The sequence below is a fragment of the Anomaloglossus baeobatrachus genome, chromosome 3, assembly GCF_048569485.1.
Source record: "Anomaloglossus baeobatrachus isolate aAnoBae1 chromosome 3, aAnoBae1.hap1, whole genome shotgun sequence".
NCBI classification, from domain to species: Eukaryota; Metazoa; Chordata; class Amphibia; order Anura; family Aromobatidae; genus Anomaloglossus; species Anomaloglossus baeobatrachus.
In genome coordinates, this window is record NC_134355.1 from 173839120 (window position 1) to 173866777 (window position 27658).

General features: G+C 49.6%; 1 protein-coding gene across 1 annotated transcript in view; it reads right to left on the reverse strand.

The window, feature by feature from the left end:
* ANAPC1 (anaphase promoting complex subunit 1) overlaps positions 1–27658 on the reverse strand; it is a 348684-nt gene that overhangs the window by 266147 nt on the left and 54879 nt on the right. Inside the window, exon 12 of the mRNA XM_075339585.1 lies at positions 8289–8354. Coding sequence (XP_075195700.1) covers positions 8289–8354 — 66 coding nt within the window. The remainder of the gene's footprint in view (positions 1–8288; positions 8355–27658) is intronic.

The window sequence follows — 27658 nt, forward strand, 5'->3', positions numbered from 1 at the left end:
GGCCCGAGTACTCCCCGAATTAATCAATAAGCTCCACAGCCCTGGGAATGGAGGAATCCGGATCAGATGCAAACAATAACAAGTCGTCTGCGTACAGAGACAGACGTTCATCTCCCTTACGGTGCTTCACTCCTTGGTAAATTGGGTCCGCCCGAATGCGCACCGCCAGCGGCTCCATGGCCAGGGCGAACAGGAGAGGGGATAGGGGGCATCCCTGTCTGGTTCCCCTCCCCAGGGAGAAAGTTTCTGACACTCCGCCACCCACCTGGATGTTAGCTGAAGGTGCTTTATAAATAATCTCAATCCATCTGATGAATTCGTTGCCGAAACCAAATGCCCGCAGCACCTCCAGCACGTATGGCCATTCTATCGAATCAAAGGCCTTGGCCGCATCCAGTGAGACCAGAGCCCAATCCTCCTCTAACTTGGTACCCATCTGTAAGATCACCTGCGCCCTCCTCAGGTTATCCGAGGTACTCCTACCCGGAATGAATCCAGACTGGTCTTTATGTATTATGGAGATCACTTTGTTAAGTCTAGTTGCCAATATTTTGGTGAGAATTTTATAGTCAGAATTCAACAAGGAGATCGGTCTGTACGAGCCACAATCCAGTGGGTCCTTGTCTGGTTTCAGTAGCAGAACGATGGTAGCCTCATAGAAAGAGTCAGGCAACTGTCTCTTGCGGAACGAAGCCTCAACTGTTACCAAGAGGGCTGGAGCAAGCCCCCCCTGATATTTATCAAATATTTCAATCGGGAGTCCGTCAGGACCGGACGCCCTACCTTTATTAAGTGCCCCCATCGCTTCCACCATCTCCTCCATACTAATGGGCTCATCCAAGGCCGATCTCTGAGCCGAAGTCAGTCTGGGACACTCCAGACCTCGCAGGTAATCAGCAATCTCCTCCCTCGACATGGTCAGTCTGGACTCATATAGGTTCCTATAAAATTCCAAGAACACTTTCAAAATGCCATTGACGGAAGTAACTGGTTCGCCACTAGGGGCTCTAATTTTAAGGACCGCAGGTGAGCTATTGGACTGGTGCACCAAGAACGCTAGTAGACTGCTAGATTGATTCCCTTGCTCGAAATACCTCTGGTTCGTGAAGAAGACATGTCTCTTGGCCTTATCCTGTAAATATAAAAGATATTTCCTCCCAGCTTGTAACCATTGGGTTCTGTTTTCTTCAGACGGGTCCGAAGTAAATTTATGTTCTAGTGTTCTACTTTGAGTGGCCAATTCCTCCTCCTCTCTGGCCGCCTGTCTCTTGATATATGAGATGGAGGAGTGACAGCATCCCCTCAAATACGCTTTAAGTGCGTCCCAGTAGGCCAAATGATTTTCCTCTATGGAATTCGTCTCAGTGTATGCCCTAATTTGGTCAGGAATCCTATCATTGGTTCCGAAAAGTGTAAGCCACCAAGGATTAATTTTCCTTGACAATCTGTGTGATTTACATCCCTCCCATTTAATGCCAACAAATACCGGGGAGTGGTCTGATACTGATCTGGGCAAGTGGCATACCATTTGTATATGAGCACAAACTCTCGTTCCCACATATGTAGTCAATCCTAGATAAAGAATTTTTTCCCTGGGTATAACGTGTATTCTCGCAATACTGGATTATAGAATCGCCAAATGTCATGCCATCCCACCTCCTGTAGGAATGCGCTCAGTCTGGTTTGTATTGTATGAGAGATCGAGATCTGTCGGGAGCTGAATCTATCCAATCCTGGGTTATTGATCAAGTTAAAGTCCCCCATGCAGAGCACCAAAGCTTGTGGGAATTGCGAGGCAAACTTAGCCGCCTCATACAGTATCGAAAATTCCCATCGCAGGGGGGATGTATATGGCTAGGATCACTATCATTACCCCATCAATGTGAGCTTGGATAAATACATATCTCCCATCATTATCCTTTATAATCCTACCCGGATCCCAGCGCAATGTTTTGTGGATTAGCACTGATACTCCCCTAGAATATGAGGAATGAACAGAATGGGCTGACCATTGAACCCAAGGTTTCTGTAGCACTCTAGTGGTCTCTAACAAAAAGTGGGTCTCTTGTAAACATACGATCTGAGCTTTGGATCTTTTGATATGTGCAAATACTGCTGCCCTTTTCCTGGCTGTGCCCAGTGCCCTAACATTCCATGTCATTAAGTTTAAAGCCATTGAAAGATATCACCTGCTCGATTAAATAAAATTTGTCAAGAACTCAACCTACAGTAGAACTTGGGTAAACGTACCCTTGAATGCAAACAATCGGCTGCACTTACGCAGCTGACAAGAACTAGTCCAATAGTGTGACCAGGAGAGATTTTCCCTACAACGACTAGGGTGAACCAACGTGGCTAGATAACGTACTTGGTACAGGGGTGTCCTCAAACAAGGACTAGAGCGGCTCCTGCAATCCAACAGCTTAAATTTATCAATTACCTTGCTACACAATCTATATAAGGAAGGGAAGGAGTAAAGGGATATGGAAATAGGGGTATAAGAGGGGGGGAGAGAGAGAGGAAGAAGAGAGAGAAAGAAGAGAAGAAAAAAAAAAAGGGGGGGGGGAGGGAGGGGTATGGAGAGGGGAAAGAAGGAGAAGTGTGGGGGAGGGTATGGAGGGGAGGGAACATGGGGGAAGCGGGGGATTGAGGGAGGGGGGAGTTGGGGTTGAAGACAAAGGAGGAAGGACTGTGGGGGGAGAGAATGAGGGGACAGGAGGGGGAGAAGGGTTGGTGTGAGAGAAGGAAAGGGGTGGGGAAGAGTGAGAGTGTGGAGGAAACTAAACAGATAACTACAAGTAGCCTTAGGTTATGAGATTCTATAATACGTGGTAGCCTAAGGAGTTTCATAAAGCTCTACAATAAAAAGAAAACCAACATTGTGAACTTAGGTGTGTTGCAGAATAGTACGATCCCAAAATGGAGTCCCATACCAGACCGAGAAATACAGGATAACATGAGTCCGCTTGAAGGTTCTTTTGGTGATGCAGCAACGGTCCAGCCCAGGTCCCGTCAGACCTCACCGCAGTCCGAGCGACGCAACTGCGACCGAAATGGAGGTAATCCGGGACTCTAGGACTCAAACTGAGCACAGCAATGATCACAGGCCGTGTCTTATCCGAGAACACGGCCCCAGCCCGCCTCCAGTCATCCAGACGCGGGGGAGAGGCCAGACAATTGGCTCAGTGGAGGACCCATATTGGTCACATCTGAGGAACCACAAGCGTCCAGAGGATCGCAGTCGCAACAGCGCGTCTTCACTTTATCACCAGCTTATCAGCAATCTGAAGCCAGGAGATCGGGAGGTGGACGCAACAGCGATCCTAAACCCCCTTCCAATTATAAAACAGGAGAAAAGAAGGAAAAATTATTTTGCGCCTTCAATGGCGAGGGACACAAGATTCCAACAGTGGAAGATCAAAATCGATCGCAACAGCGATTTCAAACACGACGCCCCAGAACTGGGGTCGCATTTCCGTCCTCACTCCGGGAGAGAGAAAAGGAGAGGTGGGCCGCAACTGCGATGTAGACATACAAACGATCACCAGGGTGTCGCCCGAGTCAGCAGCGCATCAGCGTTTCCTTTTCAGCGAGTGGATCCAATCTTCCGCTTCCGCTGGAGAGGTGAAGAACACAGAACGCTCTTGATGAACCACTCTAAGACGGACTGGGAAGATCATGGAGTAGGCAATCTGGTGTTCGCTAAGGCGTCTTTTCACTTGGATGAAGGATGCCCTTGTTTTCTGAAGAGACGCAGAGAAGTCAGGGAAGATCAATATGGAGGCGTTATTATGTGAGATCGGGCCCTTGCGTCTCGCCGCATTTAGGATCGCATCTCCAACCCTGCTGCTCAATAGCCGGGCCAAGAGGGGTCGGGGCTGCGCTCCCGGGGGAGGAGGCCTAGCCGGCACCCGATGGGCTCTTTCTATGGCGAAAGCCGCAGAGAACGTCGCATCAGGGAAGGTTTCGGAGAGCCATGTTTCTATAAACTTACATGGATCGCTCCCTTCTGTTCTCTCCGGCATCCTTAGGATTCTTAAATTATTGCGACGCAGACTATTCTCTAGGTCATCAGCCCTCTGTGCCCAGTTGTTTGCCGCACTTTCCAAGGAGGTTAGTCTGCCCGGCGTCGCTCTTGCGTCGTCTTCTAGCGTGGAGATTCTCTGCTCCGTCTCCTTTACCCGCTCTCTTAGGTTTTGCAAATCCAGCCTGAGGAGACCCACATCGATCTTAACCTTATTCAAAATCCCTTTTACATTGTACAAATCTCCCACTTTACCAGCACCAAAGCAACCCCAGACCATCACATTACCGCCACCATGCTTGACAGTTGGCACCAGGCACTCTTCAAGTATCTTTTCAGTTGTTCTGCGTCTCAAATGTTCTTCTGTGTGATCCAAACACCTCAAACTTCGATTCGTCTGTCCATAACACTTTTTTGCAATCTTCCTCTGTCCAATGTCTGGGTTCTTTGCCCATATTAATCTTTTCCTTTCATTAGCCAGTCTCAGATATGGCTTTTTCTTTGCTACTCTGCCCTGAAGGCCAGCATCGCAGAGTTGCCTCTTCACTGTATATGTTGACACTGGCATTTTGCGGGTACTATTTAATGAAGCTTCCAGTTGAGGACCTGTAAGGCGTCAATTTCTCAAACTAGAGTCTCTAATGTACATGTCTTGTTGAGGAGTTGTGCAGTGCGGCCTCCCACTTCTCTTTCTACTCTGGTCACAGCCTGTTTGTGCTCTCCTCTAAAGGGAGTAGTACATATCGATGTAGGAAATTTTCAGTTTCTTGGCAATTTCTCGCATGGAATATCTTTCATTTCTAAGAACAAACATAGACTGTCGAGTTTCACAAGAAACTTCTCTTTTTCCGGCCATTTTAAGAGTTTAATGGAACCAACAAATGTAATGCTCCAGATTCTCAACTAGCTCAAAGGAAGGTCAGTTTTATAGCTTCTGTAATCAGCAAAACTGTTTTCAGCTGTGCTAACATACTTGCACAAGGGTTTTCAAGGCATTTCTAAACATCCATTAGTCTTCTATCACAGTTAGCAAACACAATGCACCATTAGAACACTGGAGTGGTGGTTGTTGGAAATGGGCCTCTATACACCTATGTAGATACTGCATTAAAAGGAACCTGTCACCATTTTTTTCCCTATTAAACCAAAAATATCACCTTCTGCAGCTCCTGGGCTGTATTCTAGGAAGGTGCACCTTGTTGCTGGCCCACCTTGCAGACCCCTAAAAGAACTTTATAAAATCTTACCGTTTCCTATGCAAATGAGTTTGGTTGGCCAGATGGGCGAGCTCTAATTCGGCTCCTGTCGTCCCTCCTCCTGCCGCTGTTCGCCGTCCGCCAGTCATGATTTACATGGATGATGCCACCCCATGCTGCTGGAGTCTCGCGCAGGCGCATTTCGCTGTGCCCCTATCACAAGGCTGAGCATAAAGTTTCCTTCGCGCGAGCGCCGGTGATGTAGTTGTGCAGGCGCGAGATTATTGGCGACGCTGTGTATGACCTCACCAGCGTCATCCTCGTACCCGCCCATAATCCCGCGCCTGCGCAACTACACCATTGGCGCTCCCGCTAGGGAAACTTTATGCTCAGCCCCGAGATAGGGGCACAGCAAAATGTGCCTGCGCGAGACTTCAGCAGCGTGGGGTGGCATCATCCATGTAAATCATGACTGGTGGACGGCGAACAGCGGCAGGAGGAGGGACAGGAGCCGAATTAGAGCCCGCTTATCTGGCCAACCAAACTCATTTGCATAGGAAACGGTAAGATTTTATAAAGTTCTTTTAGGGGTCTGCAACAAGGTGCACCTTCCTAGAATGCAGCCCAGGAGCTGCAGAAGATGATATTTTTGGTTTAATAGGGAAAAAACTGGTGACAGGTTCCCTTTAAAGACCAGATGTTTGCAGCTAGAATAGTCATTTACCACATTAACAATATATAGAGTGTATTTCTGTTTAATTTAAGATTAGCTTGATTAAGAAAAAATGTGCTTTTCTTTCAAAAAAAAAAAAAAAAAAAAAAAAAAAGGAAATATCTAAATGACCCTAAACGTTTGAACTGTAGTGTAAATAATTTTAAAAACCTACGTACTGTCCCCCCCAATTTTGATACCCAGCCAAGATAAAGCCCGACAGCAAATAGATGCAACAATTTTGGCGCGGCTGCTATTTTTAGGCTGGGGGCGGTCCAATAAACATGGATCTCCCCAGTCTGAGAATACCAGCCCCCAGCTGTCGGGCTTTATCTTGGCTGGATATCAAAATTAGGGGAGAATGCATGCCGTTTTTTTTTTTTTATTATTATTATTTATTTAAATAATTAAGAGGGGGAAAAAAGCTGCATGCAGTTCCTCTTATTTTGATACACAGCTAAGATTAGTACAAGTCTGGGGGCTGAAGCCTGTACCCGTGGGCTTTATCTGTGCTGGGTGTCAGAATATGGGGGACCCTACACCAAATATTTTTATTTATTTTTACTGTACGGTAATGACCCGCAGACATTGCCTGTGAGTTGCTGCAGGCAGATGCTGTCACACAGGTTGGGGGCGCGTCTGACTGCAACCAACCACAAACACCAGGATGGCCAGTGGGCAGGGAAAGCAGTGCATATGAGTGGCACCGGAAGTGAATGCTCGACCTGAAAGCTGTGTGCTGCCATGATGGAGCCTCGGCACATATGAAGCGCTTGCTTCATTCTTAATTTTCTTTAAAAAAAAAAAAAACTAAAAGAAAAATAATTTCTCGAGTGCCGGATCTGGATCAAACACCCAGAATCCCAGTTACCTTTGAAACCGCACGGTTCTCGACTTTTACACTCTGGGTCCGTTCATCACTTGCGATATATGTACATTTATCTTTCAAATACATTGTATAAGCTATCAACTTTTTAAGGACCAATTTTTTTTGTTTTTGTGCTTTCATCTTTTCCTCCCCTTATTTTAAGAGCCATACATTTTTCAATTTTTCAGCAAGATAGCCGTGAGAGTGTCTTTTTACAGGACACGTATTTTTGAATGATATTATCCTTTTTATATCAATAATGGTTAGCGGTGGAAACATTTAAAGTGTGGCAAAATAGCAAAAAAAAAAAAAAGTCTGCAATTTTTTTATATAAACAAAATTCATTTTACCATGAAAATGACCTGGAAATATGATTCTCCATGTCAGTACATTTATAGAGAAATCAATCATGCATAGTTATTGTTTTATTTAAGTGGGAGAAAAAAAAAAACAAACGCTCGCTTGTGTTGACATTTTCCAAGAGCCCTAACAGTTTCAGTACATGGAGTTGTGTGAGGGTTCGATTTTTTTGCGCCCAAAGTCGATGTTTTTTTTTTAATATCATTGTGGGGCAGATAGGATGTTTTGATCTCCTGTTACTATATTTTCTGTGTTGTGGCGGGAACCAAAAATACATAATTCTGGCATTTTGATTTTTTTATCGTTACGCCTTTTACTGACTGATTATTTTGTACCATATTTTAAAATATGTTAAAATGCACTTAAAATGCACTTTTACAAAAGCAGGGATAAGGGATAACAAATGTATAATTTTTTATTTTGCAGTTAATGAGGTAAAAAAAAAAAAAAAAAGAAGGGGTGTTTGAACTTTTATATTTTTTCATACTTTTTAAAAGATTAGTTTAATTTTTCCTGTATTTGTTAATGCACTATTAGGGAACATGAATCTGCGATCATTCGATAGCTTGTGCTATATACCGCAATACCACAGTATTGCTGACTACAAAAGAGAAATCACAATCTCCTGTGAACGCTAACTACTGGCTGTTTTTCACAGTACTGTACTGACAAACACAGGGGTTTGCGGCTATCAGTCAGTGCCGTGGGGCGCAGATACAGCCCCTACTGTCTATACACAAAGCGGTGACTGAACCAGCACAGACGCCAACCCCATGACTGAATCCAGAGCGCTGCCGGGAGGAATAAAGTCCTTTTCCTGACGGCAGCAGGGTTCGATGTGCAGGCGCCGGGAAGGTCCCAAACGCCATTAACTTGCAAATTAACCCCATATCTGCAGCATAATAGCATTTTTTCACATGACAGGTTCCCTTTAAATGCTGCTGTGACAAATTGACGTGTCATGGCAGGAGCTCTCCTCCACCAGCAGCTGTAAAAAGCTGTTTATCACAGCCATCGCCTGCTGGGAAAGATGCAGGGCCCAGACAAGGAGGTGAAACATGGCGCACGTCATAAGTCGTTATATGGTTAATGTCAAAGTACAATATAGCATGAATAGAGAACACTTACCTTTACAACACCAGTGTACAGAATTAAATTCCCATTTATCTCCAACACCACCATTGTGTTAATACTCTAAAAACAAAAAAGAATCAAATGTTAAATGTTGCAGAAGCATTTATATTTAGGAAATAAATGGAATTTTCAATTTTACAGATCTATTATACACATGAAAATCAACCACTTTGTAATATATCTATTGGGGAAATGTGTTCTTTTCTCCTCTTGGGCTGATCATTCATTTTCATTTCATAGCTAAAATTTGGAATATCTGTATCCAGTGAAGACCGTTATTTTACATTACTGAGATAAAAGATGACAGTTGGTAATTATAGAATTACTAGAAGGTGGCCCGATTCTACGCATCGGGTATTCTAGAATTTACGTATTGTGTAGTTCATGTATGATTTTTGTTATATATATATAGATGTTGTTGTCTGTAGTTACCAAGTGTTTGTGTAGGCGCTGTACATGTTCTGGGTGTTGTCTGGGTGTGACGGGGGGTGAGAGCGGTGTTGTATGTGTGTTGCGTGTGTTGTGTTGTTTGTGGAGCGCTGTGTGTCTGTAGCGTTGTGTTGGTGTTGCGCGGTTTGTGTGTGTGTGGTGTGTTTTGGGGGGAGGTATGTTTTGTGCAATGTGTGTGTTGTGCGGTATGTGCGTATATTTGTGTGTGCCGCGGTGTTTGTGTGTTGGGTGTTGTGTGTGTGCAGCGTTGTCTGTATGTGTGGGTGTCTGTGTAGGGCAGTTGTTTGTGGTTCCCAGTGTGTGTGTGTGTGTGTGTGTGTGTGTGTGTGTGTGGTGTGTTGTGCAGTGCGCGCGTGTGTGTGTGTGTGTGTGTGTGTGTGTGTGTGTGCATCAGCCTCTCTTCTCTCAGCCTACCTCTCCCAGCCTCCCTCCTCCCAGCCTCCCTCAGCATCAGCCTCCCTCTCCCAGCCTTCCCAAGCATCAGCCTCCACCAGCATCAGCCTCTCTCCTTCCAGCCTCCCCCAGCATCAGCCTCCGCCAGCATCAGCCTCTCTCCTTCCAGCCTCCTCCAGCATCAGCCTCCCTCTCCCAGCCTTCCCCAGGATCAGCCTCTCTCCTCCCAGCCTCCGTCCTCCCAGCCTTCCCCAGCATCAGCTTTCCCCTCCCAGCCTCCCTCAGCATCAGCCTTCCCCAGCATCAGCCTCTCTCCTCCCAGCCTCAGCCTCTCTCCTTCCAGCCTCCCCCAGCATCAGCCTCTCTCCTTCCAGCTTCCCTCAGCATCTGCCTCCCCTTCCCAGCCTTCCCCAGGATCAGCCTCTCTCCTCCCAGCCTCCTTCCTCCCAGCCTCCCCCTCCCAGCCTCCCTCAGCATCAGCCTTCCGCTCCCAGTCTCCCCCAGCATCAGCCTCCCCATGCATCAGCCTCTCTCCTTCCAGCCTCCCCCAGCATCAGCCTCCCCTTCCCAGCCTTCCCCAGGATCAGCCTCTCTCCTCCCAGCCTCCTTCCTCCCAGCCTCCCCCTCCCAGCCTCCCTCAGCATCAGCCTTCCGCTCCCAGTCTCCCCCAGCATCAGCCTCCCCAAGCATCAGCCTCCCCAAGCATCAGCCTCCACCAGCATCAGCCTCTCTCCTTCCAGCCTCCCCCAGCATCAGCCTCTCTCCTTCCAGCCTCCCTCAGCATCAGCCTCCCGTTCCCAGCCTTCCCCAGGATCATCCTCTCTCCTCCCAGCCTCCTTCCTCCCAGCCTCCCTCAGCATCAGCCTTCCCCTCCCAGTCTCCCCCAGCATCAGCCTCCCCAAGCATCAGCCTCCACCAGCATTAGCCTCCACCAGCATTAGCCTCTCTCCTTCCAGCCTCCCCCAGCATCAGCCTCCCCAAGCATCAGCCTCCACCAGCATCAGCCTCCCTCGTCCCAGCCTCCCCCTCCCAGCCTCCCCCAGCATCAGCCTCTCTCCTCCCAGCCTTCCCCATGATCAGCCTCTCTGCTCCCAGCCTCCTCCAGCACGCCGTGCTCCTCTGCCGACACTCACACACCCGATCGCATCCACTCACACACACCCGATCGCATCCACTCACACACACCCGATCGCATCCACTCACACACACCCGATCGCATCCACTCACACACACCCGATCGCATCCACTCACACACACCCGATCGCATCCACTCACACACACCCGATCGCATCCACTCACACACACCCGATCGCATCCACTCACACACACCCGATCGCATCCACTCACACACACAGACACTGACGATATCGCACATACGCGCTTATACTCACAACATCCGGAGGTATCACATGCTTCTGGCCATGTGATCCTCCGGCAGGTCCTGGAAGCTCACAGCACAATATCGCCGCCGAGAAGCAAGCGATATCCCAGGATGTTGTGAGTATGTGGATGCGATGTGATGTGTGAGGTGTGCGTGAGTGTGATCTGATTTGTGTGTGTGTATGTGTGTGCTGTTATGTGTGTGCTGTTATGTGTGTGCTGTTATGTGTGTGTGCTGTTATGTGTGTGTGCTGTTATGTGTGTGTGCTGTTATGTGTGTGTGCTGTTATGTGTGTGTGCTGTTATGTGTGTGCTGTTATGTGTGTGCTGTTATGTGTGTGCTGTTATGTGTGTGTGCTGTTATGTGTGTGCTGTTATGTGTGTGTGTGTGTGCTGTTATGTGTGTGTGCTGTTATGTGTGTGTGCTGTTATGTGTGTGCTGTTATGTGTGTGCTGTTATGTGTGTGTGCTGTTATGTGTGTGTGCTGTTATGTGTCTGTATGTTCCGCAGCTGCAGGACCTTGATGTGTGGATGCGATGTGATGTGTGTGAGGTGTGTGAGGTGTGAGTGAGTGTGAGCCGGTGTACACTGGTAACTATGATACACATCGGGTAACTAAGGGACCTTAGTTACCCGATGTGTATAATGGTTACCAGCTTTCACGGCCTCCGTGAAGATCCCAGCATCGCAAGGTTATGTCTGGCGTGGCCGGGATCCTGACGGAGCCGGTGTAGAAGCAAGCGATATCCCAGCATGTTGTGATGTGTGAGGTGTGTGTGAGAGTGAGTGTGAGAGTGAGTGTGATGTGTGTGTACTCACCTGGGAATCGGGGCTCCGTGTCAGTTGGGCCAGAGCGAGCGTGGATTGCGTGAGGGGGGCGGGGCCTGCAGAGAGCCGGGGCGAGAGGCCAATCCGTGGGGGGGGGGGGGCGGGGCCATGGCGAGCCCAGCGGCCAATCAGCTTTGTGTCACCGTAAGGACACAATTTCGGAGCATGACAGACAGACAGATAGACAAACAGACAGACAGAGACAGACAGACAGAATAAGGCAATTATATATATAGATATGGTGAACAGGAGGAGCGATGAGCTAGTGGCAGACAGACACTGACAATTCTTCTGGAAACACAGTTAGCCTATGTGCACACATTGCAGACAGTCTACAATCAAATCTGCATGTTCTGGCAAGAAAAATGCTGTTGCAAAAACGCACGTTTTTTGCCACGATTTGCCACTTTTTTATTGCTTCCAAATAGTGAAAAAGCAGGAAAAACTGCCAAAAAAATCGACATGCAGTGAATTTTTTCTATAACAAAATCTGCAAGGAAAGAATCCTGAATTGTGCACAAACACTTCAACATGCTCATAGACTTTGCTGGCATGTGGAAATCTTTGCAGATTTGTGAAAATCTGCAAGAAAAAAAAAAAACATAGCAAGCACGCACCATGCACACAGCCTTACAACTCTCCACAGAACTTTATAAGCACCAACTGTTAAAACATCTTTGAACCTCCACCATATTTGACTGTAGGTACGGTGTTCTGTTCTTTATAGGCATCATTCCATTTTCGGTAAACAAAAGAATGATGTGCTTCACGAAAAAGCTCTATCCTGGTCTCATTGGTCAACAAAACACTTTCTCAGAAGGATTTGGTTTTACTCATGCACATTTTGGCAAACTACACTCTAGCTTTTTAAAGGTTTGTGTGTCGGCAGTGGGGTCCTCCTGCGTCCCCTGCCATACAATTTAATTTCATTAAAATGTGGATGGATAATTTGCACTGACATTGATGCACCCTGTGCCTTCATCACAGCTTGAATTTTTTTGGAACTTGATTGGGGCTGCTCATCCACCATCCAGATTATCCCGCATTGCAACCTTCCACCAATTTTTCTCTGCTGTCCACACCCAAGGAGATGAGCTACAGTTATAAAACTTCTTGATTACGTTGCACACCTTGGACAAATTAAAATCAATATCACTGTAGATGGACTTGACAACCAAAATTTGCGAAAAATATAAACAATCTCAGGGTTACAAGTCTTCAGACAGTTTTCTTCTCTTTCTGTTCTCCATGCTTAGTGTGGCACATACAGACAGACAATGCAAAGACTGCGTTAACTTCTCTGTTTTTTATCTGGTTTCAAGTGGGATTTTCTTAATGCCCACACCTGTTACTTGCCACGGGTGAGTTTGAAGGAGCTCACATGCTTCAAACAAAGTTGCTTGTCCACAATTTTGGAAAGGTGGCAACAATTTTATCTGGCCTGTTCTTGGGGTTGTGTGTGAAATTAAGTCCAACTTGCCTTTTTTTCAGTTGTTGTTTTTTGTGTTGTTCCAATTGACATGGTATGATAAGGTAATATATATATACCCATACTACAGCAATTACAAGAACTGTCTATTTGTATAATTAGACAGGAACAAGCTGTGGATATAAAGAGCACAATAGGGTCTTACCAGTGTAAAATATGGTGACTTTTTAATAGGAAAACCGCTTCCCTGGAAAGGTTGTGAGATTTACAACCAGTATAGAGACATATAACAGCTGCAGCCGATCCCATGTGCCAAAGGCAGAAGCAAGACAAAAACCAGAATTGTGGTATACTCTGCGTTGCTGTACAAAGAATCACTCCAAATAATAAAAGCAATGGGGATGGTTTATTCTACGCGTTTCGAAGAGATATCCCCTCTTCTTCCTCAGGAAAATCCACCGAATAAGTGGATTTTCCTGAGGAAGATGAGGGGATATCTCTTCGAAACGCATAGAATAAACCATCACCATTGCTTTCATTATTTTGAGTGTTTCTTTGTACAGGAGCGCGGAGTATACCACAAGTATCCTGGTTTTTGTCTTATTTGTATAATTAGACACCTTAGTACTTATAAATTTAGGGACCTTTGTTATTAACTCTTGCAATTTTCAATATTCATCCCTATTATCATAGCACTGTGGACTTATTATGGAACTTGTTTGTTGTTTTTTTTATTCGTAATGTCACATTGGCAAATGTGACATTGTATGTGACTACTACAATTAGAGATGGGCAAAAGTCCGGTTTGGGACTGAACTTGAACCTGAACATAAGCACGAATGCCGAACCCCATATAAGTCTTTGGGGACCCGAACTTGTATGCTATAAAATGGTGCTACTAAGGGCTAGGGGACTGCAAAGTAGGAGAATTATACTTACAGAATCTCCAAGCGGCTGTCACACTGCTTTCGGGTACACTCATTAACACTCATACATATTTCATTACTTCTCCGCCCACCCTCTGGACAGCTTCTATGATTGGTTGCAGCCTGACTGCCAGTGTGCAGCCCTCAACTGTGCACATTATCTTGGCTGTGTATCAAAATACGAGGGACCCCATGCAGATTTTATTATTTAAATAAATAAAAAAACTGGCGAGTGTTCCCTCCAATGTGATACCCAGCCAAGATAAAGCAGATAGCTGAGAGAGCTGGTATTCTCAGGCAGGGGAGGCCCACTGGTTATTGACCCCTTAGACTAAAAATAGCAGCCCACAGCAGCCCAGAATTGTTGCATCTATTAGATGAGTCAATTCTGGCCCTTTACCAGGCTCATTCCAATTGCCCTGTTGCGGTGGTAATCTGGGTAATGTAAGGGGTTAATGATAGCTGTGATTTTTCAAAAAATCACAGCTGCCAACAAGCACGAGGTTAGTAATGAGGAGGGATCTATGAGACCTAACCAAGTAACCATGTAAGTAAAAAGAAATAAAACACACAGAAAAACCCTTTATTTAAAAAAATGCCCCCTTTCTCAAATTTATTAACTCTCAAAATACGCCTGCAAGTCCGATGTAATCTACACAGGGTCCCACGACGATCCTGGCTCTCCTACATCCTGAGGTCGCAGTGTGCGGTCACATTACAAAACGTGACTGATCACTGCTGCGTCAGGGACACACTGACTGAGCCGCAGCTGTGACATCAGTGAGTTCACCTGACTTCACAGCTGTTGGTTCCCACGGTTTCTTGGAGAAATGGTGCATTTTCTGGAACAATTTCAAGAGCACAAGCCCTTTCAGCCATGACTATCTGGGGACAGCAAGTGCGTGTCATTGATATGTCACTAGCTGCAATTAGACAGAAGCAAGAGCACGGTGATGAGCTTCCGGGAGATGTAGTATGCATTAAAGTGTCACCGTCATTTTAATATTTATTTCATACATCAATAGTACACATCAAAACAAGATATATTACAAAGTAGCTTATCAGAGAACTCTGCTTCATTCTCGGCCAGAATTGATCAGTCATTAATAAAAAAGAGAATTTTGTTTACTTACCGTAAATTATTTTTCTTATAGTTCCGACATGGGAGACCCAGACCATGGGTGTATAGCTTCTGCCTCCGGAGGACACACAAAGTACTACACTAAAAGTGTAGCTCCTCCCTCCGAGCATATACACCCCCCGGATGACAAATCCAACCAGTTTAGTGCAAAAGCTGAAGGAGGACATCCACCCATAAGTAGAGATATAGAGTAAAACCCGGAATAACCGGAACCTCTGTCTACAACAACAGCCGGTGAAAAACACACGGAACAAGAAAACTGCCAACAGGCAACAGGGAGGGTGCTGGGTCTCCCATGTCGGAACTATAAGAAAAAGAATTTACGGTAAGTAACAAAATTCTCTTTTTCTTCATCGTTCCTTATGGGAGACCCAGACCATGGGACGTCTCAAAGCAGTCCATGGGTGGGAAATAAACAGAAACTGAGAAGTAGGCAAAACCTAACTTCACAAATGGGCGACAGCCGCCCGAAGGATGCGTCTGCCCAAGCTCGCATCTGCCGAAGCATGAGCATGCACTTGGTAGTGCTTCGAAAAGGTGTGCAGACTAGACCAAGTGGCAGCCTGACAGACCTGCTGAGCCGTAGCCTGGTGCCTGAAAGCCCAAGAGGCACCGACAGCTCTGGTCGAGTGCGCCTTGAACCCCGGCGGGGGAGGCACCTGAGAACATTGGTAGGCATCTGATATCGCCGACCTAATCCAACGAGCTAGGGTCGGTTTAGAAGCCGAGAGACCCTTGCGCTGATCTGTGGTCAGCACAAAAAGAGAGGTGCACCGCCTAAGAACGGCGGTGCGTGACACATAGATCCGGAGCGTCCGCACCAAATCTAAAGCATGCAACGCTTTCTCAAAGCGATGCATAGGGCCCGAACAAAGGGAAGACAATGAAATGTCCTGGTTAAGGTGGAAAGGAGACACCACCTTAGGGAGAAAACCCCGGAGTCGGACGGAGAACCACCTTGTCTTGGTGAAAAACCAAAAAGGGTGACTCCGAAGAGAGCACAGTCAAATCAGAGACTCTCCTGAGAGAAGTTATGCCCACCAGAAAGACCACTTTCTGTGAAAGACGAAACAACGAAACCTCCCTAAGAGGCTCAAAGGGGGGTTTCAGTAAGGCCGTGAGGACCAGATTAAGGTCCCAGGGATCCAGAGGCCGCCGGTAAGGCGGAATTATGTGAGATGCGCCCTGCATGAAGGTGCGCATCTGGGCCAGTCGGGCGATACGCCGCTGGAACAACACTGATAGAGCCGAGACCTGTCCCTTGAGGGAATTGAGGGAAAGTCCTAGCTGCAGACCGGACTGTAGAAAGGACAGGATGGTGGGCAAGGAAAAAGGCCAAGGAGCATGGCCGGAAGATCGACACCAGGACAGGAAAATTCTCCAAGTCCTGTGGTAAATTCTGGCCGAGGAAGACTTCCGAGCCTGAGTTATAGTGGAGATGACCTCGGAAGGAATGCCTGAAGCCGTAAGGATCAAGGACCCAAGAGTCACGCCGTCAATCTGAGAGCCACAGAATTCTGGCGGAAAAACGGACCTTGTGAGAGAAGGTCTGGGCAGTGCGGGAGATGCCACGGCACCTCTACGGACAGACGGAGCAGGTCTGGGAACCAAGCTCGCTTGGGCCAGTCTGGGGCGATGAGTATGACCCGACGGCCTTCCATTCTGATCTTGCGCAGGACTCTGGGAAAGAGGGGAAAAAACACGTAGGTCAGACGGAACTGGGACCAATCCTGAACCAGCGCGTCCGCCGCCAAGGCCTGAGGATCGTGGGAGCGAGCCACGTAAACCGGGACCTTGTTGTTGTGCCGGGATGCCATTAGATCCACTTCCGGAGTGCCCCACTTGCGGCAGATTGACCGGAACACTGCCGAACGCAGGGCCCACTCGCCGCTGTCCACGGTTTGACGGCTGAGATAATCTGTCTCCCAGTGTTCTACGCCTGGGATGTGGACTGCGGAATGTGTTGAATTTCCAACAGGGCTAGGCGGCTGCGAGTCCCCCCCTGGTGATTGATGTAGGCAACTGCTGTCGCGTTGTCTGACTGCACTCGAATGTGCTTGCCCACCGACAGGTGGTGAAAAGCTACGAGAGTTAGGAGCACAGCTCTGATTTCCAGCACATTGATCGAGAGGGCTGATTCGGACGGAGTCCAAGTGCCCTGTGCTCGGTGGTGGAGAAACACTGCTCCCCAGCCGGATAGACTGGCATCCGTGGTGAGAATTACCCGGGACGGGGCCAGAAAGGAGCATCCCTGGGAAAGAGAGAGGGACCTAAGCCACCACTAAAGAGAGCTCCTAGTCTGTGGCGACAGAGCCACCAGCTTGTGCAAGGAAGAGGGCCGCTTGTCCCAACAGCGGAGAATGTCCAGCTGCAGGGGACGCAGATGGAACTGGCAAAGGGAACCGCTTCCATTGACGCCACCATCTGACCCAGCACCTGCATGAGGTGCCTGATGGAATGACGGCGGAGCCTCAGCAGAGAGCGAACCGCCAGATGAAGGGACTGCTGTTTGACTAAGGGCAGCTTCACAAGTGCCAGCAGAGTCTCGAATTGCATACCTAGGTACGTAAGTTCCTAGGTCGGGGTCAGAGTGGACTTGTAGCGAGAGTGAGCGCGACACTCCGCTGACAGTCTGCACTGGATGAAGCCTTAACTAGAAGGTCGTCCCGGAAGAAGGGAATTTTGTTTACTTACCGTAAATTCCTTTTCTTCTAGCTCCTATTGGGAGACCCAGACAATTGGGTGTATAGCTTCTGCCTCCGGAGGCCACACAAAGTATTACACTCAAAAGTGTAACCCCTCCCCTCTGCCTATACACCCTCCCGTGCATCACGGGCTCCTCAGGTTTGGTGCAAAAGCAGGAAGGAGGAAACTTATAAATTTGTTTAAGGTAAATTCAATCCGAAGGATGTTCGGAGAACTGAAAACCATGAAACAATTGAACATGAACAACATGTGTACACAAAAGAACAACTAGCCCGAAGGGAACAGGGGCGGGTGCTGGGTCTCCCAATAGGAGCTAGAAGAAAAGGAATTTACGGTAAGTAAACAAAATTCCCTTCTTCTTTGTCGCTCCATTGGGAGACCCAGACAATTGGGACGTCCAAAAGCAGTCCCTGGGTGGGTAAAACAATACCTCGATAACAAGAGCCGACACGACTCCCTCTTACAGGTGGGCCACCGCCGCCTGAAGGACTTGCCTACCTAGACTGGCATCTGCCGAAGCATAGGCATGCACTTGATAGTGCTTTGTGAAAGTGTGCATACTAGACCACGTAGCTGCCTGACACACTTGTAGAGCCGTTGCCTGGTGCCGCAATGCCCAGGACGCACCCACGGCTCTGGTAGAATGGGCTTTCAGCCCCGAAGGAATCGGAAGCCCCGAAGAACGGTAAGCTTCAAGAATCGGTTCCTTGATCCACCGAGCCAAGGTTGACCTGGAAGCTTGCGAACCCTTACGCTGACCAGCCACAAGGACAAAAAGCGCATCTGAACGGCGCAGGGGCGCTGTGCGAGACACGTAGAAACGGAGTGCTCTCACTAGATCTAGTGAGTGCAAATCCTTTTCAAAGCGGTGAATTGGATTAGGGCAAAATGAAGGTAAGGTGATATCCTAATTGAGATGAAAAGGCGATACCACCTTAGGGAGAAATTCCGGAACAGGACGGAGAACCACCTTATCCTGGTGAAAAACCAGGAAGGGGGCTTTGCATGACAGTGCTGCAAGCTCCGACACTCTACGGAGTGAAGTAACTGCTACTAGAAATGCCACTTTCTGCGAAAGACGTGATAAGGAGACATCCCGCAGCGGCTCAAAAGGCGGTTTCTGAAGAGCCGTTAGCACCCTGTTAAGGTCCCAGGGTTCAAGCGGGCGCTTGTAAGGTGGGACTATGTGGCAAACTCCCTGCAGGAACGTGCGGACCTGCGGAAGCTTGGCCAGGCGCTTTTGAAAGAATATTGAGAGTGCCGAAACTTGCCCTTTTAGAGAACTAAGTGACAACCCCTTATCCATTCCGGATTGAAGGAAGGAAAGAAAAGTGGGTAAGGCAAAAGGCCAGGGAGTAAAACCTTTATCAGAACACTAGGACAAGAAAATCCGCCAAGTCCTGTGATAGATCTTGGCGGACGTCGGTTTCCTGGCCTGTCTCATAGTGGCAATGACATCCTGAGACAACCCTGAAGACGCTAGGAGCCAGGACTCAATGGCCACACAGTCAGGTTGAGGGCCGCAGAATTCAGATGGAAAAACGGCCCTTGCGACAGCAAGTCTGGGCGGTCTGGCAGCGCCCACGGCTGACCCACCGTGAGATGCCACAGATCCGGGTACCATGACCGCCTCGGCCAGTCTGGAGCAACGAGAATGGCGCGACGGCAGTCGGACCTGATCTTGCGTAGTACTCTGGGCAGCATTGCCAGAAAAGGAAATACATAAGGCAGTCGAAACTGCGACCAATCCTGAACTAATGCGTCCGCCGCCAGAGCTCTGTGATCTTGAGATCGTGCCATGAAGGCCGGGACCTTGTTGTTGTGCCGTGACGCCATGAGATCGACGTCCGGCGTTCCCCAGCGGCGACAGATCTCTCGAAACACTTCTGGGTGCAGGGACCATTCCCCCGCATCCATGCCCTGACGACTGAGAAAATCTGCTTCCCAGTTTTCTATGCCCGGTATGTGAACTGCGGAGATGGTGGATGCTGTGGCTTCCACCCACTGCAGAATTCGCTGGACTTCTTGGAAGGCTTGACGACTCCGCGTGCCGCCTTGGTGGTTGATGTATGCGACGGCAGTGGCGTTGTCCGACTGGATACGGATCTGCCTGCCCTCCAGCAACTGCTGGAAAGCCAATAGGGCCAGATACACTGCCCTTATCTCCAGGACATTGATCTGAAGGGAAGACTCTATCGGAGTCCAGGTTCCCTGAGCCCTGTGATGGAGGAACACCGCTCCCCACCCTGACAGGCTCGCGTCCGTGGTGACCACAGCCCAGGCTGGGGGCAGGAAGGATTTTCCCTGTGATAGAGAAGTGGGAAGAAGCCACCACTGAAGTGACGTCTTTGTTGCAATGGAAAGAGAGACGTTCCTGTCGAGAGAGTTCGACCTCCTGTCCCATTTGTGGAGAATGTCCCACTGGAGCGGACGCAGATGGAATTGCGCGAAGGGCACTGCTTCCATCGCTGCCACCATCTTCCCCAGGAAGTGCATGAGGCGTCTCAAGGGGTGTGACTGAGTCTGAATCAGAGATTGCACCCCTGCCTGCAGTGACAGCTGTTTGTCTAGTGGTAGCTTGACTACCGCTGACTGTGTATGAAACTCCATCCCTAGATAGGTCAGAGATTGGGTCGGTGTCAACTTGGATTTTGGGAAGTTGATGAGCCACCCGAACTGCTGGAGGGTCTCCAGAGCGACGGTAAGGCTGTGTTGACACGCCGCCCGAGAAGGTGCCCTGACTAGGAGATCGTCTAAGTAGGGAATCACCGAGTGCCCCTGAGAATGCAGGACCGCCACAACGGATGCCATGACTTTGGTGAAAACCCGTGGGGCTGTCGCCAGGCCGAAGGGCAATGCCACGAACTGAAGGTGTTCGTCCCCGATGGCGAAACGCAAAAAGCGTTGATGTTCTGGTGCGATCGGCACATGGAGATAGGCATCCTTGATGTCGATCGATGCGAGGAAGTCTCCTTGTGACATCGAGGCGATGACCGAGCGGAGAGATTCCATCCGGAATAGTCTGGTGCTCACGTGTTTGTTGAGCAATTTAAGGTCCAGAACGTGACGGAATGATCCGTCTTTCTTTGGCACCACGAATAAGTTGGAGTAAAAACCGCGACCCTGTTCCTGAGTGGGAACGGGGGTCACGACTCCTTCTTTTTTCAGAGCGTCCACTGCTTGAAAAAGTGTGTCTGCTCGCGCGGGGGGCGGAGATGTTCTGAAGAAACGAGTCGGAGGACGAGAGCTGAACTCTATCCTGTAACCGTGAGACAGGATGTCTCTCACCCATCGGTCTTGAAGAAGTGGCCACCAGGCGTCGCGAAAGCGGGAGAGCCTGCCACCGACCGAGGATGTGGTTCGGGGATGCCGTGAGTCATGAGGAGGCCGCCTTGGAAGCAGTGCCTCCGGCGGTCTTTTGGGGGCGTGACTTAGACCGCCACGCATAGGAGTTCCTCTGGCCTTTGTCCTGTCTATTGGACGAAGAGGACTGTGGCTTGGCGGAGGGACGAAAGGACCGAAACCTCGATTGTATTTTTCGTTGCTGAGGTCTCTTAGGCTTGGACTGGGGTAAGGAGGAGTCCTTTCCCTTGGATTCCTTAATAATCTCATCCAATCGTTCGCCAAACAATCTCTCGCCAGAAAACGGCAAACCGGTTAAGAACCTCTTGGAAGCCGAGTCTGCCTTCCATTCGCGCAGCCACATGGCCCTGCGGACTGCAACAGAATTAGCGGATGCCACCGCTGTACGGCTAGCAGAGTCTAGGACTGCGTTCATGGCGTAGGAAGAAAACGCCGACGCCTGAGAGGTTAAAGATGCAACCTGCGGGGCAGACGTACGTGTGACCGCATTAATCTCAGCCAGACAAGCTGAGATAGCTTGGAGTGCCCACACGGCTGCAAAAGCCGGGGCAAAAGACGCTCCCGTGGCCTCATAGATGGATTTCACCAGGAATTCTATCTGCCTGTCAGTGGCATCTTTTAGTGATGAGCCATCTGCAACCGAAACCACAGATCTAGCCGCCAATCTGGAGACTGGGGGATCCACCTTAGGACATTGAGCCCAACCCTTAACTACGTCAGCGGGGAAGGGGTAACGTGTGTCAGTAAGGCGCTTAGTAAAGCGCTTGTCCGGAACCGCTCTGGGCTTCTGGATGGCATCCCTGAAGTTAGAGTGATCAAAAAATGCACTCCGTGTACGTTTGGGAAACCGAAACTGGTGTTTCTCCTGCTGAGAGGCCGACTCCTCTATAGGTGGAGGCGGGGGAGATAGATCCAACACCTGATTGATGGACGAGATAAGATCATTTACTAAGGCGTCCCCTTCAGGTGTATCAAGATTGAGAGCAACATCAGGGTCCGAGCCCTGAGCTGCAACCTCCGCCTCGTCCTCCAGAGAGTCCTCAAGCTGGGAACCCGAGCAGCGTGAAGAAGTCGGGGAAGATTCCAAGCGAGCCCGCTTAGCTGGTCTGGGACTGTGGTCCGTGGAGGAGTCCTCCACGTGAGACCTAGGGCCCACCCCGGCCGGAGAGGGACCTGGAGGCGCCGATCTAACAGGGTCCGGGGCCTGTGTAAGGACCGGTCTGGACTGCAGGGCTTCCAGCAACTTGGCAGACCATTTGTCCATAGACTGAGCCATGGATTGTGAGAGTGACTCTGAGAGCTTTTCAGCAAAAACTGCAAACTCTGTCGCTGCCACCTGGACAGTGGAAGCAGGGGGGTCTGCCTGAGCCGAGGGGCCCACTAGTGACCGAGGCTCCGGCTGAGCAAGCGTAACAGGGGTCGAGCATTGCTCACAGTGAGGGTAGGTGGAACCCGCAGGTAACATGGCCCTACAAGAGGTACATGTCGCAAAAAAACCCTGTGCTTTAGTGCCCTTGCTCCTTGTGGCCGACATGCTGTTGTGTCCTAGGAGCGTGATCACTGAGGGTATATAGAGAAAAGGGTATACAGCCCGGCCGAACAGAAATAAGTATATATATACGTATCTATACCGGCACCCAAGGGGACCAACACCGGGTGACCGGTGTGGCTTACCGACCGCTAAAAAGCGGGGTGTGTGTGCTCCAGATTCCCTGCCTGGTCTCCCAGAGCTGCAGAGCTGTTCTCTGTGATTCTCCACCGGCAGAATGTCCTAAAGATGGCTGCCGGAGCTCTCAGGGGAGGAGTGAAGCCATGGGCGGCGTTAGGAAAAGTGCGGGAATCTGGGGTCCCCACAGTGATCAGTGAGGGGGGAGGGAGCATACAGGATGCCCCGGCCCTCACATCTGACGTCAGGTCGGCTGTCCCGCCCCTATCTCTGATAGACAGGCCTGGGGGCGGGAGTTTTGCAACTAGGCCGCGATGAAGCCGGGGACTAAATTTAATACCGCGGCCAACAAGCAGGCGCGGTCGGCGCGGTAGTCCCCGGTCTTCACAATTCAGCAGTCAGTTGCAGCGTCCGGAAACCAGGCGCTCCATACACCGTCCCCATGGGGACACAGAGTACCTCGTGGATGCAGGGCCCTGTCCCTGAGGATAGATAAGCTCCTGTCCAGCAGATTCCCTCAGGGGCTGCGGAGGGAGCACGGTCCCAGAACCTGGATGACCGCTTCGGATCCCACTTCTACCAGAGCCCTCAGGGATGGAGAAGGAAACACGGCATGAGGCTCCGGCCGTCGTACCCGCAATGGGTACCTCAACCTTAACAGCACCGCCGACTTAGTGGGGTGAGAAGGGAGCATGCCGGGGGCCCCGTGGGGGCCCTCTTTTCTTCCAACCGATACAATCAGCAGCTGCTGCTGACTAAAATGGAGATGTGTGAGTGGATGTGTGCCTCCTTCCACACAAAGCATAAAACTGAGGAGCCCGTGATGCACGGGAGGGTGTATAGGCAGAGGGGAGGGGTTACACTTTTTAAAGTGTAATACTTTGTGTGGCCTCCGGAGGCAGAAGCTATACACCCAATTGTCTGGGTCTCCCAATGGAGCGACAAAGAAAGGAATCACTGCCAACCCCTGGAGGTGCAGAACCGCAACCACTGCTTCCGTGACCTTGTGAATACACGAGGGGCCGTGGCTAACCCGAAGGGGAGAGCCACGAATTGGAAATGTTCCTCTCCGATTACAAAACGTAGCCAACGCTGGTGTGAAACTGCGATTGGCACATGCAGATAGACATCTCTGATGTCGATGGATGCTAAGAAATCTCCTAGGGTCATTGACTGATCGCAGAGACTCCATGCAAAAATGCCACACCTGAACATGCTTGTTGAGAAGCTTGAGATCCAGGTCGGAAGGCACCGTCCTTTTCGGGGACTAGGAAGAGATTTGAGTAGAAATCTCAGAAATGTTCCCAGTCGGGAACTGGTACAATTACTCCATTGGCCTGCAAGAATGCCACGGCCTGTGAGAAGGCGGCGGCCTTGGAGCAGGGGGGAGGTGACAGAAAAAAATCTGTTTGGCGGGCTGGATAGAATTCCATTCTGTAGCCGTGGGGATGGTATCCCACACCCACTGATCGAAGACGTGTTGGAACCACACGTCGCCCAAGCTTAAATTATCATCGCCTCTGTATTTTCGGGGCGGCCGGGACTCGAACTCGTGGAGCTGTGAGTTCATTGTTTCAAAGGCAGCAGCTTTAGCACTGAGCTACTGCCTCTATTTGGGAGAGCCTGCCACCGACCAAGGCCGTTACTGGCACGGCCAGATAATCAAGAGGAGGCTGCCTTGGAGGCAGCAGCTACTGCGGACCTCTGAGGACGCGGCTTCATGCCCCAGTTGGTTTACGGACCCTGGCTTAGTTAGTGGACGAGGCCTAGGGCTTAGAGGACGACCAGTTAGAGGGACGAAAGGAACGAAACCTCGACTGGTTCCTGCCCTGGGGGTTTGTGGCATGGAAGTACTCTTCCTGCCAAAAGCTTCCTTAATAATTTCATCCAGCTGTTCCCGAATAGACTGCTCCCAGCAAAAGGGAGCCCAGCAAGGAACTTCGTAAGAAGCATCTGCCTTCCACTCTCGAAGCCACAGGAGCCTGCGGATAGCGAGGGAAGTAGCCGAGGCCACCGCAGTGCGGTGACAGTCTCCAGCATGGCAGACATGGCATAGGATGAAAAGACTAAAGCCTGGAAGTTAAGGCAACCATTTCGGGCATAGAGTCCCTGGTGAGGGAATGCATCTCCTCCAGAGAAGCAGAGATGGCTTTGAGAGCCCGCACTGCTGCAAAAGATGGGGAGAACGAGGCCCCTGCCGCCTCATATTTAGGTTTGGCCAGAAGGTCAACCTGGCGGACAGTGGAATCCTTAGAGAGGTGCCGTCAGCCTCTGATACAACTGTCCGGGCTGAAAGTCTAGACACCGGAGGGTCCACCCTTGGTGAATGAGCCCACTCCTTGACCACCTCTGGTGGAAGGGGAAAACAGTCATGAGAACCACGCTTTAGGAAGCGTCTGTCAGGACGGGCTCTGGGCCTGGTCACAGTGGCTGAAAAACTGGAGTGGTTAAGGAACACACTCCTTGTTCTCTTAAGGTATACTGATGCCTTTCTGCCAGAGGGGGATGCTCCCCTGATACAGGCGGATTGAGGTCCAGTACAAATATAATGGACGCAATCAAATCATTAGCATCTGCGTCACCTTCGGACAGATCAATGGTACATGAAGTAGCGTGCGAGCCCCTAGTAAAGGCATCCTCCTCGTCCTGCAAGTCAGCTCGTGAATCAGAGCTGCGGGACGAGGAAGGAAAAGGGAACCTGCGTCTCCGTTTTAGGAGGACGGGGTCTGAGACCAGATGAAGAATCCTCTGTGAGCTTTGCTGAGCAAGCCGTAGCAGCAGAAGCGCCCTGAGAAGGGGGCTGATGCATGCTCAGCAGAGTCCGGGACAGCTGTCCCCTGGAGAGAGGATTATACTCAAACCGGGGGTTCAGCCACCGGAGCCGGAGCAGCCAGAGGGACCACTGATGAGCTTCCAGGCTGAGGGACCACTATGTTAGAGCAAGCATCACAATGTGGTTATGTGCTCGGTACAGGCACTACGAGTCTACATGCAGTGCATAGTAAGAACAGCCTTGCTCTGATGTGAGACATGCTGCAGAAGTGGGGGCTCTGTCCAGAATGACCCCCAGCAGAATGTATAAGCAACTGCACAACCGGAGGTTGTGACTTGCCAGACCGTTTAACATAGAGACATCTCTGTGCCCTCCAGATCCCCCAGCCCAGGCCCCCATTTGTCACAATGTGGTATGCAGACATTGAGAACGCTGATAAAATGGCGCCGGAGCGAGGAGAGGGGGCGGGGCCTACTCTGAGAGCGGGCTCCGGAGGGCAAATGAGGTATACAGGGGAGGGAATCTTTCCTCAGTGAGGAGTGTCCGCTCCCTGTGCTGAACAGCCGCTGGGCGGAGCCGCACTGTCCCTCTGCATGACTGACATGCAGGGGCACTGAAACCGAAAGTAGGCCGCAACTGAAGCCGGGGCCTAGATTTTTACATGCGGCCGACGAGCAGGCACCCTCGGCGCGGTTCTCAGGAAAAACCCAGAGAATCGTCCGGAAATCACAGCAAAGTTAACAAACACACTCCCCCCTCAATAAATGTACAAGGGACCCCTGAATAACGTCTCAATACTTAGCTTATGAGACGCAGGGCCATGTCCCTGGGGGGGGTAAACGCTCCGTCCGGCAGGATCCTGACAGGGCTGCGGATGGAGACCGGTCTCCTGCAAGCAGAGAGAACCGTGATGGCTCCCACTTCAAGCCAGAGCCCCAGGGGATGGTGAAGGAGCGCGGCATGTAAGGCTCCAGCCTTGTAAAGTCAACCTTAACAGCACCGCCGACACCGTGGGGTGAGAAGGGACATGCCGGGAGTCCAGACTGGACCCGCTTTTCTTCCAAATCTTTGAAATCAAAAAATCAAAAATCAGAGAATGCATGTGTGTGTGTGACCTCCTGAACACAAAGCATTGAACTGGTTGGATTTGTCATCCGGGGGGTGTATATGCTCGGAGGGAGGAGCTACACTTGTAGTGTAGTACTTTGTGTGTCCTCCGGAGGCAGAAGCTATACACCCATGGTCTGGGTCTCCCGTAAGGAACGATGAAGAAATTCTCAATTCTGAGGTAAAATCTGAATTCAGTGAAGACTTTCCCATTAGGAGATTCAATGGCAGAGAGAAGAGCTACGTGCAGAGGGAGGAGCTACATGCAGAGAGAAAAGGTACGTGCAGAGAGGAGAGCTACGTGCAGAGGGAGGAGCTACATGCAGAGAGAAGAGCTACGTGCAGAGGGAGGCGCTAGAGACAGAGCTTCACCCCCTCCATCTACCGTCATAGAATCTCATTAGTGACATCTGCCATCTCCTACCTCAGTAATGCGAAAGTCTTCACTGAATACAGATTTTACCTAAGAATTGAGAATTTTGATAATGACTGATCAATTCTGGCAGAGAAAGACTTGGCTGATAAGATATAATACAAAGTTGCTTATTTTCATGTGTATCATTGATTTATGAAATAAAAATTAAAACAACGGTTATGCATATCAGAGAAAGAATTTGCATGGGAAATGGCACATCAACTACCACAACTATACACAAGGCATATACAAACTCTTCTGCATTATTCTTTAATAAAAGCTTGTGCTACACAAGAATAATAAAGAAGGGAATTTTGTTACTTACCGTAAATTCCTTTTCTTCTAGCTCCTATTGGGAGACCCAGACGATTGGGTGTATAGCACTGCCTCCGGAGGCCACACAAAGCAATTACACTAAAAAGTGTAAGGCCCCTCCCCTTCTGGCTATACACCCCCAGTGGGATCACTGGCTCACCAGTTTTAGTGCAAAAGCAAGAAGGAGGAAAGCCAATAACTGGTTTAAACAAATTCACTCCGAAGTAACGTCGGAGAACTGAAAACCGTTCAACATGAACAACATGTGTACCCGAAAAACAACCAAAAATCCCGAAGGACAACAGGGCGGGTGCTGGGTCTCCCAATAGGAGCTAGAAGAAAAGGAATTTACGGTAAGTAACAAAATTCCCTTCTTCTTCGGCGCTCCATTGGGAGACCCAGACGATTGGGACGTCCAAAAGCTGTCCCTGGGTGGGTAAAGAATACCTCATGTTAGAGCTGCAAGACAGC